The sequence below is a fragment of the Camarhynchus parvulus genome, chromosome 2 (genome assembly GCF_901933205.1).
Source record: "Camarhynchus parvulus chromosome 2, STF_HiC, whole genome shotgun sequence".
NCBI classification, from domain to species: Eukaryota; Metazoa; Chordata; class Aves; order Passeriformes; family Thraupidae; genus Camarhynchus; species Camarhynchus parvulus.
Window position 1 is genome coordinate 39,199,695 of NC_044572.1, and position 17,290 is coordinate 39,216,984.

Sequence of the window (17,290 nt, forward strand, 5' to 3'; positions counted from 1 at the left end):
ATCCAAATAGTTGCAAAATTTCCTTGCTTAGCTGTAGGAGTAGCAAAATGTTATGGATGTTCAAAACGACACTTAAGAGATCCAAAGCAAAATACGAGCTTCTATTGAAATATTTCAATCTTTCTCCATTTCTCTCCCCCACCACTCCCAAAAAAAGGAGTGCTGTGAAAGGATGAGTTCCATAAGAAGGCTATTTAATAGTATGCATTTAGCTTGACATTAACAGTTTACCTTAACATGGTGAAAATATAGCGAGGGCTGGCAGCATCCTTTCCACCATGAAGCCTGGTGCCAAACTGACCAATAGGTTGTAGCAGATTCACATTGTTACTTCCAACAAAGTTCTGAGCCAAGTTGACTATAGTCATCATTAATGCTTGCTGCAAGAAAATACATATTCATAGTAAGAAGTATGAGACAGTCTATCCTCATCAGCCAGCAAAATCTATTTTTAATGGCCCAAAATTGTGTCACTAACCTGAATTAAATTTTTAAGAAAGCAGTCTCCCTGAGAAAGGACTGCTGTAACCTATTACAAGGGCTGCTTTCATATTCTATACTTATGAAAACCCCTGAGCTTCTCAATTTCTTCTAAAGTACTTCTCTGGGGGAAGTAAAAGGACATAAACTGACCACACCTTGCATGCACAAACCACTACTCATGGCTTCTAGAGGGAGAAGAGAAGGGATGGATGGCTTGTTAATATGGCCACTCTTGCTAATATTTCACATAAATATAAACAAAACAGGAGCTAGGAAAAAATCTTTGTTCTGACACTGTAGTAAGTTTTTGAAGAACAGAGTCTCAGCTTCTTCCCTTAAAATACTGTGTTTCTTGTTCCAGACAAAAATTGTCCTAGAACATAGTTCCTATATTCCTATAATTTCAGAATCTAGAAGCTGTTTAGGTAATTAGTTATCTACTATTTTGCCACAACCCACAACGTATTTGGGATAACACTGTGCACCAACACTTGGAAAGAAAGGAAATATGCTGTCTTATTAAGATACATACAGTGTGGTTCATTTCTTTTAAAAGCACACCTGTGATTAGTAGAATTAGAGTCAATAGTTTGCAATTTTAATAGCAGAAACATTTACCTAGTATTTTACATAGGCTAAAAGTCCTTACAACTTCACCATCCTCCATACTCACCTCCCCATGGTGATAAGCTGACATTTCAGCCACAGAACCAGCCAGCTGAGCAACCTTTACCTCACGTTTATCATTTCTCTTAAAGCAAGTGAACAGAACCTTGCGTTGCCCTGGTTTCAGACCTATTGAGAAGAACATCCCATTTTCAGCACATACACAAGCAAATGTTTTCAAGTCATAAACTTGTTTTGCCTTTTCATAATGTATAATCTCTCAAAAGAAGTCTACACATTAAATAAAAACAAATTCACACTGAAATAGTAACAAAATAATAAACATACCATTTTTTTAAAAGCAACTAAAAATATTTTACCAAACTCAAAAAATTACCAAAAAAGTGGAAATACAACCTTTTCAGCCAATTATACAGCATCCAATATATCATTCTAATAAACTGCACCTTGATCCTAAAGGTGCAACTTCCACAAGTCAAGAATTCTTTCTATTCTACTCAGCAAAATCTTTTTCTAAGAATACCAGCACAAATTCAGCAATGACAGCTGTAACTGCAGCTTACATGTATTTCACAAAACTCTGAAATTTTACTACCAAAAAATGTTATCCTCTTGAGATCTTTTAAAGTCTTAAGAAAGAAGCCAGCCTCTGATCTTCTAAAAATGTTTATTTTCATTGCTTAGGCACAACATGACTTCAGGAACAACAGCTGTGTGGAAGGGATTGCATTATATTTCCTGCATGTTATCCAGAACTTGATAACCAGCTCTAGATCATGATTATTGAGCTATTCAGTGCTTTAATTCACATACATTTCTAAAATACACTAAAATATTGTTTAATGTTACCATTAGTACAGTGAGTCGAACATAAGAGCAAAAGCTGGAAGGAAGACCAAAAAAAAAAAAAAAGAGAAAAAAGAGACTGACTTCAATTCAATTTCCATTTCATTCAAATATGTAATATCCAAACTTTTTTACAATGGCTCTGCATCATGTTTTTCTACCAGCACTCTAGCAATACAACAGACTTAAAGGACTTCCTTTACAAAGGAGAATCACCAAGCAGCAAGAATTGTAACGACCAGCTCTGAAAACATATTCAAAATGTTCTTCCTCTATTATTTTTTCTGAGATTTGCCACCAGGCTAGCCTGTCACATATCACCTGATGATGCTAAAGGACAAAAATCATTGCTAGAGGACTACACCTGCTGCACAGTTCATGTATCCATGCCCAGAGTGCAGAATTACAGCCAAAGTTGGCAGAGATAGGAATTATAGATAATAGAAATTAGGAATTCTAATTCCTCATAGGAATTATATATAATATTTGTAGCATTATATATACACCTAAAAATTGTTACATATACACATAGACACACACAAATATATGAGTAATTGTGTTCCCTTCTTATTTTCTGACATTTCTGTAGAAACAGTGCACTGCAAGTTCATTCTTAAGTATTTAATGTTTTAGCAAAATCATTCTGCTGTTTCTGAGAAGGTAGTCTGGGAACATGATGTTGTAAGGAGCAATGATCCCTTGAAACATACAGCTCTGTAAGTACCCAGGTATGGGAGAAGTAAGTCTCGAGAAGCTGAAACAGAGGCTGACATCCTTCGGTTCCCTAGGTATGTATCTGCATACCTACCTCAGTTTCATCAAAGCTGGAGATCCATCTTACCAGGAATCTTACTGCCCCTACCCCCTGAATGATCCCTTCTCTTTCATGCAGAACACAAAAAGCTCTTGCTGCACTAATATTTTGGTATAAGTCTGTAGTGTTAAGAAGGCTGACCAGCTCCACTATAAAATGAACTGGAGATAAATGCACTTCACCCCTCCCCGAAGTCTCAAGGCCTTTTTCCTGAGCTTGTGCACACAGACAATGACATGGGCAGAAATTCCTGCTCAGGCTGTCTGCAGACAGTTTTACAAATGAAGCTAGTGCAGTAAAAACTGCTCCTTTTAATGTACATGCTATAGCAAGGGGAGGGTTAATAAACCTGACTGACAGGAGGATAGCAAGATTACAGGTCAGTAAACTCTAGAGCACTGCCTATGGTGCAAGACTGAGGGGAGAAAACATTTGCATCTTCATCTGCACTCAGCTGCTGACTTGAATGTTAATTATTATAAGCACTTAAGAGACTTGCTTCCTCTGATGGCATGAGCAGAAACAAAGCGCTAGTAGGGCCTAGGGAATAGGTCTGGTTAAGTAAAAAGCCTGCTCAGCAACAGCTTCAGCTTCCTCACAGAAGAAACATGGCAATTCCTTAGCACACAAATCACAAAATTGTTCAGGCTGGAATGGACTACAGTAGCTCATCTGGTCCAACCTCCCCAGGGCAGGACCATCCTAGAGCATACTGCACAGGATATGGTGTCTCTCTCAAATATCTCCACTCCACACCCTCTCTGAGCAATCTGTTCCAGTGTGCAGTCACTGCACACTGAAGAAGTTCTTCCTCATGTTCAGGTGGAACTTCTGTGCATCAGTGTCCACTGCGTCTTGTCCTATTGTTTGGCATCACTGAGAGGATCCTGGCTCCATCCTCTCAACACCTCCCCTTTAGATACTTACACACATTGATAAGATCTCCTCTCAATCATCTCTTGAGACTGAACAGGTCCAGCTCCCTCAGCCTTTCCTCATAAGAGACATGCTCCAGACCCTTAATCATCTACACAACCCTTCACTGGAGCTGCTCCAGGAGCTCCATGTCTCTCTTGTACTGAGGAGCCCAGAACTGGACACAGCACATGTGGCCTCACCAGGGCTGCATCTCCCTTGACCCTCTGGTACTGCTCTTCCTAAAGGACCCAAAATACCACTGATACACAAAATGATAACAAACACATGCATGGAAGTTCTTATAATCTCTACTTGAATGCATTGATTCCAGTGCAAATCACAGCTCTAAAAACATCAACAAACAGAAATATTCAAAAAAATTATAATTAATTATCAGCTTACCATCAACAAGGGAAGGGATAGATCTCTCGTTGTCTGAATTTGAGAAAAGGATCAACTCCTTGTTAATGAAATCATTGTAAGTCAAATGTTTTGTCGCTGTACCATATAAAAATTGCTGAAAAAAACCACATACATCATTCATTCAATGCAAAAAACTACATTACATTTGAATCTCATCTGGCAGATTTATTGCTATTATCTAGGACTAACCTCAGGAAGGCCATGTAGCCGGCGCTGTCGCCTGTCTTCCATGAAATTTGTTAACCATTCTTTTCGGTCATCAATCTTCTTCTTACTGAAGGCCTGGAAAGATTCCAAGTACACTAAAGTATAAGCATATAAATGTTTGTGCAAATGTATGTTACTTCAGTCAGAATTTTAAGTATATTGCACTTCCTGATCAAGTATTCAATAAGGTTTATTTGGACAAGCTAATCCATATAACTAACATTTACATTTAAGGAGCAGTACCAGTACATGACTTTTCAGACATTTTTGCACAAGGTTTTTTGAAACGACAGATCTCTCACTGTTTGCAATTTAAATTTATATTGCTTTCCTGAAATCTGCACACATTTAGACAAATCTTATCACTCTTCTTCCCTTTTTCACATCAGAGTTGTGCTTTGACACACAGTTTGAAGGTCTTTCCCCACACAGCTTTAAGGTTGGGTTCATCATTTAGACCAAGCTGTAACCAGCTCTCATCAAGACAATCAAGTGAAGGTATTAGAAAAAATATCCCACTCTTGTCCCTCTACGCCCTCTTTGCTCTGTCAATAACTTCCAGCTGTTCCTGACTGGCCATCCCTACTCCTCTTATGAAAATTGACAACCTGACAGAATTGACACTGCACAAAAAGCCTAAGCCAGAGTTTGGGCCAGCTGACTGACAGCCTCAGCCTTCATGATGGCAAGGCATCACTTTCCAGCAACCAATTATCACTACAAAAGGACACAGGAAAGTTCTGACTTTGTGGTGTTACAGAAACAGAGCTCCCCTCCAGTGAATTCCTTCTCCCAAGAAGAGAAAAAGACATACAAACTGAATATGTGGTTTAAACAAGATTTTGACTACTTTGGGGTAATTCTGTGAGCTGCTGAGGTACTGTTTTTTTCCTCAGGGAGTAACATATAGAAACTTCATCACGCCCTGATTTCAACCACTCTTCTGCATAAGAACACACTCAACAGCACCATCTTTTTCAAAGGACTCCAACTGGAGCGCTCCAAAAGAACTCAGTGAGTAGTGTCAATTTCTTGGAGACCAAGATGCTACATAATAAATATTATATGTAACTTAGTTTCTGAGAAAGAGCCTAAGCCCTATCACCCTGCTTTGCATCAGACTGACTTCCCTTGTGAACAAAGCTTGATAATTCACAGCGCCAGACATCTTAAAATGTAAAAAACAGGACTAAATTCTTACAATTTTCTTCTGGCTCCTTTCAGTTTATCTATACCTTTTCCTAGACCACTGAAGTGACAAATGACCAACAGCTGGATCAGCATTAAAAATTATTTCAGTAGAATAAAAATAGAATGAATTAAGAGCTGTTCTCAAATATTTATTCTTCAATAGAATAAGAAGGAGACTTTTTTTTCATTTCTCCACTTAAAACTGCTCTTCTAATACTTCATTTACTAGCAAAAGAGTTCTTCAGCATGGTGAAGGAGTTGCTCTGTGAAAGAATTTTTGCTTTCCTTGATTTCCTTGATTTCAGCTATCAAGAGGTCTGCTGGGGCCCACAATCACATACCACCCAGAGGTAAACTTAGGGCTGGGATTCCAGTGACTAGCAGAGGAAATGCAGGTGGAAGTGTAAGTGAAGCTTCTGTACACAGCTCCAGCACTAGCTGGTAGTTGCTGAGGTGTAACAGAGGTGAACAGCTTCCTCCCAGACTGACAGAATACTGTTTGAGGTAACAGTGAGGATCAGCCATAAGTGGTTACATGGCCTCATCTACCAATCGGTGTACGGAGGTTTCTTTGCAGAAACAGATATCAGAATTCTGTTAGTAAAACCACACATTTTACTGTACCCACAGGATAAGAAAAAAGTTTTTTTGTCTAAGATAGGTATTTTTCCATTTTCTTTTTTTTCTCTCTTACCCCTTTTTCTCACTAATGTCACCTACAATTAAAATGTCAAAGTAAAGTAGACAGAAGTTGAAATATTTCTTGAGAAAACTGCTTCATTCCAGATACTTTAAACTTTACCCTTCCACAAGCTTTCTTTAGAACAGAAGTATTTTCCTACACACAGTTATTTACACAACTTCAAATTCAAATATGTAGAGCATGTGCATGAATACATATATGACACACGGACGGATCTTCAATGAATAAACAATATTTATCTGATCTTATCTGCTCAGAAACAAAATACAGACACCTAAGTAGACATGAAACACAATTTGTTTCAGCTCTATTGCCCAAACAAATAAAAACCCTCAGAGTACTTTTTTGTATGTTCTGTCTTTAAAAGGAATTCTGACCGTAACATTTCTTGATATTCACACCACACAAAACTACCAAACCTAAAAGCAGAAGGTAGAGCTCATTTTGTGGTGTGGATTAAGCTTATTCCAGAATTTAAAGCATTTTCCAAAAAATTCTTTCTCTGCCCCCAGTATTTCTTTCAGTGTCATGGTTTAACGCAGTTTGGTTTTTAGTTGGGGAGGGAGTCCACGAGCTGCAGAAGCGGTTCCTGTGGGGGCCTTGGCAGCTTCCTTCTGGCTTGGCGTAACCAACCAGTTGGCTAGTTTTGAATATTGACACCGTGTTAAACCACTCAACAAAGCTGAACACACCTCTGTGAGAGTCACATCTAAAAATGAACGAGGTCCAGGAAAAGCTCTCTTGCTTCCAACCTTTGAACAGGTAACTGGCCGCTGGCCGGCCTGGCCCTGTGCAGCCCTTGCGGCCTGGTGGGGCTGGGCCAGGTGTCACAGACACATTTTATGAAAAATCCTTCCTTAGGATTTTTTTCTCCTGAGAAGCTGAGAGGCCTCAGAAACAAAATGAAAACAATGGTTATCTGCTGCTGTGGAATGCAACAGGTGCATCTGGTCTCAGGTGGTTGTTTCTAATTAATGGCCAATCACAGTCAGCTGGCTCAGACTCTCTGTCCAAGACACAAGCTTTTGGTATCATTCCATTCCTTTGCTATTCTTAGCTGGCCTTCTGATGAAATCCTTTCTTCTATTTTTTTAGTATAGTTTTAATATAATATATATCATAAAATAACAAATCAAGACTCCTGAAACATGGAGTCAGATCCTCATCTCTTCCCTCATCCTAAGACCCCTGCGAACACCGTCACAGGCCAGGCTTGGGAAAGCCCACCGGGCCCCATCCTGGCAGGGCCCCTTCCCAGTGAGGCTGGGACCCTTCCCAGCAGGGCCTCTCAGTTCATTTTCTTTCTCTTCCAGCAATGCTACCAGGCCATGCCACTGAGGGCCACCCCACCGCCAGGAGCAACCATGAAGCCAGGACCAGCGCCGGGAGTGGCCCTGCAGCTGGCCCTGAGGACACGTGGCCGGGATTATTTGGCCAAAATCAGTGCAGCCGCAGCTATATCAGCATGGTTCACAATGAACTTTGTTTGCTTAGCTGCTTTTAGCCAGCCATGCTGCAGACAGAAGGACAAAAGCAGCAGCAGCAGCTTTCCTTTTTATGTTTTTTTGGTGCCCGGCATGAAGTGAAGGTGCAGGGTGGCACCGGCAGCCAGGGCAACTCGTACAGTGTTGGTGGAGACCACATGACCAGCAGAGAGGCACGATTTCCCCGATGGTGGCATTTCCCCAGCGCAGAGCCTGCATTAAATCAACCTTTCAGCACTGCAGAACTCTATAAAAACTGTTTCAAGTGATAAAGCTTGAGAAAAAATGAAACTATGAACACCAATTCTCTCCTGAATCAAGAAAAAGGAAAAGGTGAAGACACATAAAGAAAACAACATGGGACACTGAGGTCAGTGAAGGAGTTAAATTCTAGATGGGAAGAGATTGAGGAGATGCCTTAGTTTTGAGCTGAAGTTCTCCTGTAAGGCTATGGTGAAGATATAATTGATATATCAGCATTGTTTTTTCCCTGTAATTCATGGAATGCACTGGGGGGCTGTAGCATTCTAACTACAGCCATGAGCAGAAGCACCAGTGTTGAAATAGACAGATGTTGCAGTAGCTGTGATCCAATGAGAAGCTTGAACTGAGAGCAATGAGAAAGATGAGAAACCTTGCCCCAGGGATAGAAGAAGGAAGCCTCTGTTCCCAGAGATAAAAGAAGAGAACTTTTGTTTCTATACTAGAACAGCTCATCCTTAAAATTGTACCCCAAAAAGCTGAAATGACCTATGGTGGTAGTTATGGGAAAAAACTACCAAAATGTGGGATGGACTTCACAATTGCAGATTTCTGGGCGGCTGCTGATTCACTGTGACACTGAAGGCATGAGAGAACTGTTTCTTGTGGAGAAGTCTCCATGGCATTGTAAGAGAGACTCCTCTGCCTAAGAGAACTGAAGAAAGACCATTTTAGAGGTGGCAAACTGACTAAAGTCCCAGGTTTTGTCTCTTTACATTGTCAGTGGGAAAGAAAAGAGGGTGTGGGGGCAGGAAAAGTGTTCTGAAAGTTTGTTCTATTATTTTTCTTTTAATTCTGTTAATAAAGTTTTCTTTATACCCTTTAAAAGTTTCCGCCTGCTTTGCCCTCTTCCTAACACTTATCTCAGAGCAGAAAATGAGTAAATAATTCTCGTGGGTACACTGGCATTTGGCCCACCTGATTAACAGGTGCATTGGCCAGGAAACAAAAGATTGGTGAACCAAAACCACTACTCTTAATCAGTGTTTCCGCCCAGCTTCCGAAACTGCTACATTCAAGTACAAAAAACACCCCAAAACCAAAACAAGCCCTGTCAGGACTTCCTCATGTGCCATTTTCAGCACCAAATTAAAAATAAAACATATCATATAGAAGTACTTTTGTGAGTTCTTACCAGTGTAATGGCAGCATCATCCTCAGGCCCAGCATACCGAAACAAGATCCGATGTCTTTCCATGTCTGCAAAATACTCTTTTGCTTCTTTAGCAGTGCTGGTACCCAACCCTGTACAATAAAAAGAAATACTTACTCAATATTCAAAATTTAATATTATTTAATATTATTTTATCCCTTTTATTTTACTGGGAATATGATAACATCACTATGTAAGATACTATCATGAAAAGCTAGAATAAAACTTTACAGCACCCATTTATTATTATTTATTCATAGGGTTCACATATTTGTTTTTAAACAAACCTTTGTAGTATTTTATCTTCCATGCTTTATGATTTTCCATATGCTTTTTCCACTCATCAAATTCAGGAATACTATAGAATGAAAGTTCTTGCTTATTTTTGCTTGCCTTTGAAAAAACAAACAAACAAAATCAACATTTCTGTTGTGCTGCAAGTAATCCATAAAATCACAATAACTGAACCCATACCTTCACAATAGGAGTGATGAATTCCTCAAGAAAACCATGTTTCAACAGTGATGGCCAATTGTGATGAATAAAATTGATCAACAAGCCCTTTATGTGAGATCCATCCTGATCCTGAATCAGAACATGAAAACATGAAGCAATCTTGTATCAGATTCCCCAAACCACCAAAAAACCCACTCACTGGCCTGAATACATCAACACAATGTATGATGACAGAAAGCATAGAAAGGAACAGTTGGTTTTAATTTGGATTCCAAACTGGACCAGGATATGAAATAACCACCTGTGAAGGTCACTGAGCTATGAAAAAGCTCTTCCAAGCCAAGTACATGGTTGTTGTTCAAGGTTTCTCTGCCTAGGGCAGGTTTTTGCTGAGAGCTAGACAGCTCTCCCAGACACCACAGAGTTGAGTTTTTGTGGAGAAAAGCCAAACCCAGCCACAGTTCTCACTGGTGGCAAGATGCTTGATAGTTCAATCATGAGATTATCCAGAAATAATTGCCTACATCCCTGTTTCTACCTGACTTGCTAGCAATACCACCTCATTTACTGTCTACTTCTGTCCTTTCAACATATTTTTGAATTATCAATAGCACGTTTTTATTATTACTTTGGCTTCTTGCTATTTTCTGCAGCAAAGTTCAGCTGTACATTTACAGTAACCAAAACAACACAGATAATCCCTTAAAGAAACCTCAGAACCTATGAAATTGCAGCAAAACACATTGTAAGAAGCTCTGTAGATTAAAACTCGTGAATTTCAGACTTACCTGATCTGTCATGATCATAATTTTTCCATATCTCAAGCTTTTCAGAGATTCTGGATCTTCATAGCTTTTCTTGTATTGTAATCCAACTATTTTGATTATGTTGTTGATTTCTGCATTTTCCATAATCTGTACAAAAAAGTTATTTTTGCAGTCAGTGTAAAAAGCAGAGATTAAGAAACATCCCAGTCTTGATTTATAGCTATTCTTTCAATGCACCCTGACCCCAACTTCATAAGCTTTTTATTCCCATCCCTTGAAGCCTTTGCACTTGTAATGATTTCTTCTGTACAGTCAAATTTTCAAGACTGCACCACTCTTTCTTCTCTATAGCCAGAGCATTTTGGATCAGGAAGGCTGGGAGAAAACTGAATGTGTAACAAAAAGTCATCTGACAAAGCTGCCTTCTTTTTCCACTGTTTTTATGGGCATCTGCAGTACACCTCTTATTACAGACAAATTATGAATGGCAGCAGGAGCAATATGATGGGGTAATGCTGCTGGCTGCTGACTCATGTTGTGAGTCCATGCAATCACATAGTAATGGAGAAAACACAAATTTTTAGGGGCTTTAAGTACTCATGTGAAATGTGAATATGAGTCCTAGCAAGATTTCCTTCCTTGTGAGGAAATTAACTTTATTATCCCAGTACTGCAGTGCTACAGTTAATATTTACATGCTTATCCCAGGCTTCAAAATAGCTGGTACTTTATGAAATCTCAGTCACAAAACTTCCATGAAAAAATGAAAATATGAAGATGTAAATCTAGAAATCAAGAATAAACAGGAGGACATCCATTTGTCAGCAACAAGGAAAGGACAAAACTACACACCTGTTTGTGAGAAGCTTCTCGGACATTGAGAATTTTGCCCCTGAGTGGGAAGACTCCATATCTGTCTCTACCAATAACACCTAGGCCAGAGACAGCTAAAGATTTGGCTGAGTCTCCTTCTGTTAATATCAACGTGCAGTCTAAGGAATGTTTGCCACCTGCAGGCCAGGAAGAAGTAGAGGGAAGGCAAAAAAACAGAAAGCTTAACTCAAACAAAAGAAATGCAGTTGAATTCTTTCTACTCTACAGATAATTTCTTCTCATCAGTTAATTTAAGTAGGCTGAATTTCTCTTCTTAGGGATTCCATACCACTAAAACTGCACAGCAATGAGTATCCTTGCCCTTAGCAGTACACTATGGATTGCTATGGACAAGGAGCAAAATAGGCAAAATGGGATGCAATGGTGGTACATCTTATATAATGGTTCCCACACATCTGCATAAAAAAGACAAATTGCTTCTCTACCTTCACCATTTCAGTTTGCTAGCTGCAAATTTCTTACACACATACATTATGCATGTCTGAGTTACATACAGGAGTTATTTCCCATTCTGCATTTTCACTTTCCTGACAGTGTATTTTAAATAGTAAGTTGTTAAATCACATTTTTGTGGTTTTCCCTTTTAATTGTCTATCAACTAAAGCCAGACAACTGTACAAAAAATTGTGAGAGAAGCTCCAACGATGAGAACATTTGCACTTCTTATACCTCAAAAATTTCTCAAACAGAAAAACAAATCTTCACTAACAGTGTAATTTGGATTCTACAAGACACACAGCATTTCCATGCCTGTGTGCTCAAAACTGGAATGACATTTATTGCCTATTGCCACTGTAGGGGTGGAGTAGATGTTCTAAATAACAAGTGGGCTGAAAAGGAACCCATCCTTCTACTACAGGGCAAATGCTCATTAAGTGGCTTTGCTATTTTATCAAGGCCTATGGTAGGAAACATGCCAAAAAAACCTTCAAGCTGGTTGAGTCTTGAAGTAGGTGTACTGATAATAAGGTAGTTTTGAATATAGTGGGATTTAAAATGTGTGCTGTAATTTGCCTTTACCTGATAAAGACCACCCCATACTTCCTATTACACAGAACTTACATTCAGCACCTTCAGTTTTCTGAATCAAGACATGTGGCTTAATATAATCTAAGGCAGTTTTTCACACTGGCAGTGACTACCTACCAGCAAGGTGGATTCCAAATACCTAGAAAAACATCAGTCTGCTGTTTTAGAATATATAAAAGCCAATATTTTTCATAAATGAACTGCAGAAAACAGATGTGAATGTCATCCAAGTTCACTTTCTTCTGGAATGGATGCAATCAGTAGCAATTAATGTCACGGAAATACAATATGCCAGGTATTTTCCTGAGCACAGCTCTAAAGAACTCCAAGACAAAACTACATGAACTGACAGGTTCAAAAAATGCTTTTATGCTTCACCTGATTTAGTAATCTAACTGTTCCCTTACAATCCCATATTCTAAATTTTTGTTTTGATTTCTACCTCCTCTCCCCCAACAAGGCACAGAGCTATGTACAGCTGTTCAAGATGGCAAGAATGACCTGGTATAGGACCCTTTCTTTACAGAGGAGGGAGAGGAAATCTGCAGCACGTGCATCCCTCTACAGCTACACATCTCTCCTATACTTCAGCATTAACTGGCAATGATTGAAACATTCAGGGTACCAGGCACACAAGAGACCTTTGGATGCTGGACCTCAGCTTCAAACTCACTCTTGAAGTAAAGACCAAAATCTAAAAACCACAGGAATAACTAAAGTCAGAGGGGTTTGTGGCCAGAGACTGTTCTCTCCCTGCTGCATTTCCTGAATGTGCAATGTCTTCAGGGTCAGAAATCCAGTATATTCCATATCTTCAACAAACCAATACCTGGCTAAGCCTCCTCAGGAGATGCAGAATTTCCTCAACATGAAACAATAATTAGGCATCAGAGAAATACCTGGGTAACAGGCATTCAAGTCATGCAAAGCTTTAGGCATGAGTGTTCAGCCCAAATGAATCCCTATATGCCTTTTTACTTGAGGAACTTCCAGGATGAAAACCAATAGAATATTTCATTAGCTCCCTTGTTAGAGATTCTCCCTTCCCCTCACCCCCAGCCAAAAAAAAGAGTAAGAAGTGATTTTTGAAGACTGATCTCCAAAGCAAAGCTAAAAAAAGTACCAAAAAAGTGTGTCCAAAATAATTCATTTTTTGAGTTAGGAGTACTAGGTTTGATATCCATGAAAATGCATCATTTCTTCAAACACACAATCTTATTGGCAAGAAAAGTATCAGGAACATATATCTGAATGAGGAGTGAAAATTCCACAGGCAAAATACTAGAGTAGATGCGATTATCAACTTTTGAGGCAAAATATGACATCTGAATAAATTAAAAAGTAATTAAATACTGAATAAAACACAATTAAAAAAATTAATAACCGAAGAACCAAAAAGAAAGGGAGAAAAATTAGACAGAACCATCATCTAATCAAGTCACCTTTGGCTTGAATGTCGAAGCACCAAAAAAACCCCCAAAGCAACCAAAAAACGTAACCAAAACCAAGCCTCTTTCATAGTGTTCCATGCCTTTACCTACTCAGCCCACCCACATACTTCACTGCAATTTCTCTACCTTTGTTTAATGTGAGGATGTATTAAAAACCAACTAAATATAACACAGATTGGCAAAATATCGAGCTCTTTAGCCATGTGTGCCCCTCAAATCACTCAACAACAACTCCCATCCCATTGCTATTGGCACAAAGACTGCCAGCTGATCCTGATCCCTTATCTGTGCTAAGAAAGCCAGCCAGCAGAGATTGCCAGCTTGCCCTATATTCCCAGACAGGAACCTAATGGCTTTTAAGTCTAATGAAATAAGTCTCTTGAGCCATTCCCTCAGGTCTGCACACTATGTGACTTACTTCCTATAACTTCTGACCCTACAAAGATTCTGATCTTTCTACATTAGAAAGGTCAAGAAGACCAGTCACCTCCAAAATGGAATACTGGTACCACCATTTAGCAGGAAACCACAATTAGAAGATACACACTCTTCCAATACCAACCTAGACCGCCACTTTTGTTCAGTGTTACTAATTCTCTACCCTAAAGAGGACAGCATTCCTGACATTAAACTCACCATCACATTTCCATTCTAGCTCTAGGAAGCTCAGAAAACCAGAAAGATTTTTATTAAAAAAACACATAAGGATGAGAAATAAGTCAGGTTTCAAATTAGCATGTCTGTGAAGAATTTATGAAACAGTAAAGAATTTAAAAGTAAGTGCTCTTACCAGCATCATTAGCATCATCCAGTTTTGGAATGCCCTTGATTTTACTGTGTTTCACTGAAGAACATTTTTTGTTCAGTTGAGTTTGTGCCTTAAATTTGACCCAATTCAAAATACTCTCTATGATACCACAGTTAGAGGCCTACAAGCAACAAATCAGAATTGTGGATGAGAAAAATAAAGCTTCAGATAGCAGATTCTAACATCTCAGTTCTAAATCATTAACACTGTTTCTAAGGTCCTCTAAATTTTAAAAACTGAACCTATGAAAAGTCAAGGGATTAACACACACCTTAGCACTTTACGCACATACAACAAAAACACAACACAAAAAGTTTCCTTTTCCACCACTTCTATAACTGATGGAAAGAGCAAAGGAGACCTAACAAGAGGATGCCTTATGCTGTGTAGTAGACGTGCTGAGACCTTTTAGGTACTAAGCACTTGTTTCCTGGATTTTGACAGCAAAAAGAAGCCTTATGGGGTATTTATAACCATTTAAATTTTCTTTGGAAATGACAGAAAATGGCTGAAAGACAATCAAAACTATTTCAGAATGAGCTTTCTACCAATCATTTGAGAATCTGGTACCAATTTTAGAAACACATCTGCAGAAAAATAGCATATAATATATTTTCTAAACTAAAACTGCTTTAGGTTTTGTTTCACATCAATAGAAAACACAGATGGAGCAAAATACTATGAGCTTTGGCTTTTAATTATCCCCCATAATACAGCATTCACTGCTGAGATTGTGCTGCACATTTAACGCATCTGGAAATCAATGTTTACTTCTGGGAATATTAAAAACACTATACATCAAACCTGCTGATGGCAATACAACATGTATTTATTCTTCAGATTTTGCTATACAAGACTGTTGTGTTATTTTTTTTCCTCTAAATTCTGTAGGAATGTCACCCATAACACAGAATTAGAAGAATAAACCACTGGACAAATAAATCAGTAAAGTTTTGATGCCAGGAGTATTAGCAATGGCCCTGCTCTCCTCACTAGTGGATTTTCATTTAAGGCTACTGGCATTAAATAAGAGTTAGTAAAATGAGTACTGGCTAACAGAATTTTATTTTTCTTCATTGTATGAAAATGTAGAGGAAAAACCTCTCTGATGTATTTCTACAAATACATTCATTTAGAACAGCAATTCTTAACCCATCTACAGAAAAATTTTTAAACTTACTTCCTGACAATAATGATCACTTGGAATACTACAGGCACCATTTTGCATTTCCTTGATTACTGGATGAACAAGTAAATGTGAAATATCCTCTCCCTCTCTTTTCACTCCAGTGAAACAGAATAGAACTGATACCAAAGAGTAAGGCAGACAATATTCTCAACTTCAGAAAAATATTTTAACACAAAAAACATTGATCAAGGACCTCATTTAGATTTTAAGAGTCTAATTCATTTCATTTACCAATGTAAATGCCAGAATCTCCAAGAAACAAGTTGATCAGGTGAAGCTCATTTTTAAATCCAGGGCAACAATCAAAACACAGTCACTGCATCCATTATTAAGACCAGAGAATGAACAGACATTCCTTCACCCCACTTCCTGAGTATGCAAATGTCACTGTAGTACCACAATGGACTATAACTAATCTTCTGCTACAGAACATACATACACTTGGTCCAGTGTGTCAATTCCCACTTCACAAAGGAATAAAAAAGAGGTTTACTTACTGCTTTAAAAAATTTCTCAGATAGCTGGCACTTGGACCCAAAACTTTTAGGCTGCAATGTCATGTTTTCCTTTGTCTGGGAATCAAATGATGGGTTTTCAATCAAGCAATTAACAAAAACCCATATATGGTTCTTCACCTGTTTAAAACATAAAAACCAATTTACTCAACAAAATTCTCACATTCTTTTTTTTCAGTATTTTTGCATAAAGTTACTTGCCTGAAATGGTTTGACTGAAACTCCAGCTTTATTCTTCTTTTTCACCACTTCTATCAGTTTGCCCACAACCTGATCCACCACATAATCAACATGCCTACCACCCTGAATGAGGGAAGAGAGAAAAAACAAATAATAAACAAAATAACCATTTAATTCCCTAACAGTTTTTAGCTGTATTAACAAAATTCCTGTAGTCATACTTTGGTACAGAAATCCATGCACACTGAATTGCAGCATAAGACAGAAAAATCTGGTTTTTCCAGGTCATTCAGTCTTCATTCAAGTGAGGATGACAGAAGTTAATTGACTGATTACTCAATTACCTTCCTTTAAATTTGTAGACAAAAGAGACAGAATATTAATAAAATGGTAAATTCTAGTGGCTGACATAGGAAGTTCATATTACTTTGACTAAAATATTGTAAAAGTGGAGTGATGCAGGCATATCCCATAAAATGAAAACATACGTAACTCAACGTTCCATATTTTACATAGATCACCTTTGTTTTAGATCAGTTAGCACCTTACAAAAATACAGACTAAATACTGGTTCCTGTTCAGAACAATCTACATTAGGGCAGACAAAACAAAGAACACTTGACAACAGAGAAGTTCATCATGAAGTAACAAACCGAAAAACCCTTGCTCTTTAAAGCTGTATTTAAAACAGAAGTGAGGAGGAAAAAAAAAGCTCTTGACAGGTATGAGGAAGAATATGATAGATAAGAAATAAGTAAGAGAAAACAAAACCAAGAATAAACAGCAGCCAAAAAGAGGAAAACAGCTAGCAATCAAACCCCAAAAGTTAATCCTACATTTTAAGGCAGAATATGCATGTGAAAAGACTGAAGATGTAAATAAGTTGAATTG

General features: G+C 38.3%; 1 protein-coding gene across 4 annotated transcripts in view; it reads right to left on the minus strand.

The window, feature by feature from the left end:
• Window positions 1-17,290, minus strand: part of TOP2B (DNA topoisomerase II beta) — a 61,792-nt gene that overhangs the window by 16,208 nt on the left and 28,294 nt on the right. For all 4 annotated transcript variants that reach the window (XM_030943207.1, XM_030943209.1, XM_030943208.1 and 1 more), the window contains exons 9-20: window positions 16,421-16,522; window positions 16,202-16,339; window positions 14,498-14,636; window positions 11,186-11,343; window positions 10,355-10,480; window positions 9,585-9,695; window positions 9,398-9,503; window positions 9,093-9,202; window positions 4,301-4,393; window positions 4,091-4,205; window positions 1,157-1,278; window positions 232-380 (exon numbers count right to left, since the gene is read on the minus strand). In XM_030943207.1, coding sequence (XP_030799067.1) covers window positions 232-380; window positions 1,157-1,278; window positions 4,091-4,205; window positions 4,301-4,393; window positions 9,093-9,202; window positions 9,398-9,503; window positions 9,585-9,695; window positions 10,355-10,480; window positions 11,186-11,343; window positions 14,498-14,636; window positions 16,202-16,339; window positions 16,421-16,522 — 1,469 coding nt within the window. The remainder of the gene's footprint in view (window positions 1-231; window positions 381-1,156; window positions 1,279-4,090; window positions 4,206-4,300; window positions 4,394-9,092; window positions 9,203-9,397; window positions 9,504-9,584; window positions 9,696-10,354; window positions 10,481-11,185; window positions 11,344-14,497; window positions 14,637-16,201; window positions 16,340-16,420; window positions 16,523-17,290) is intronic.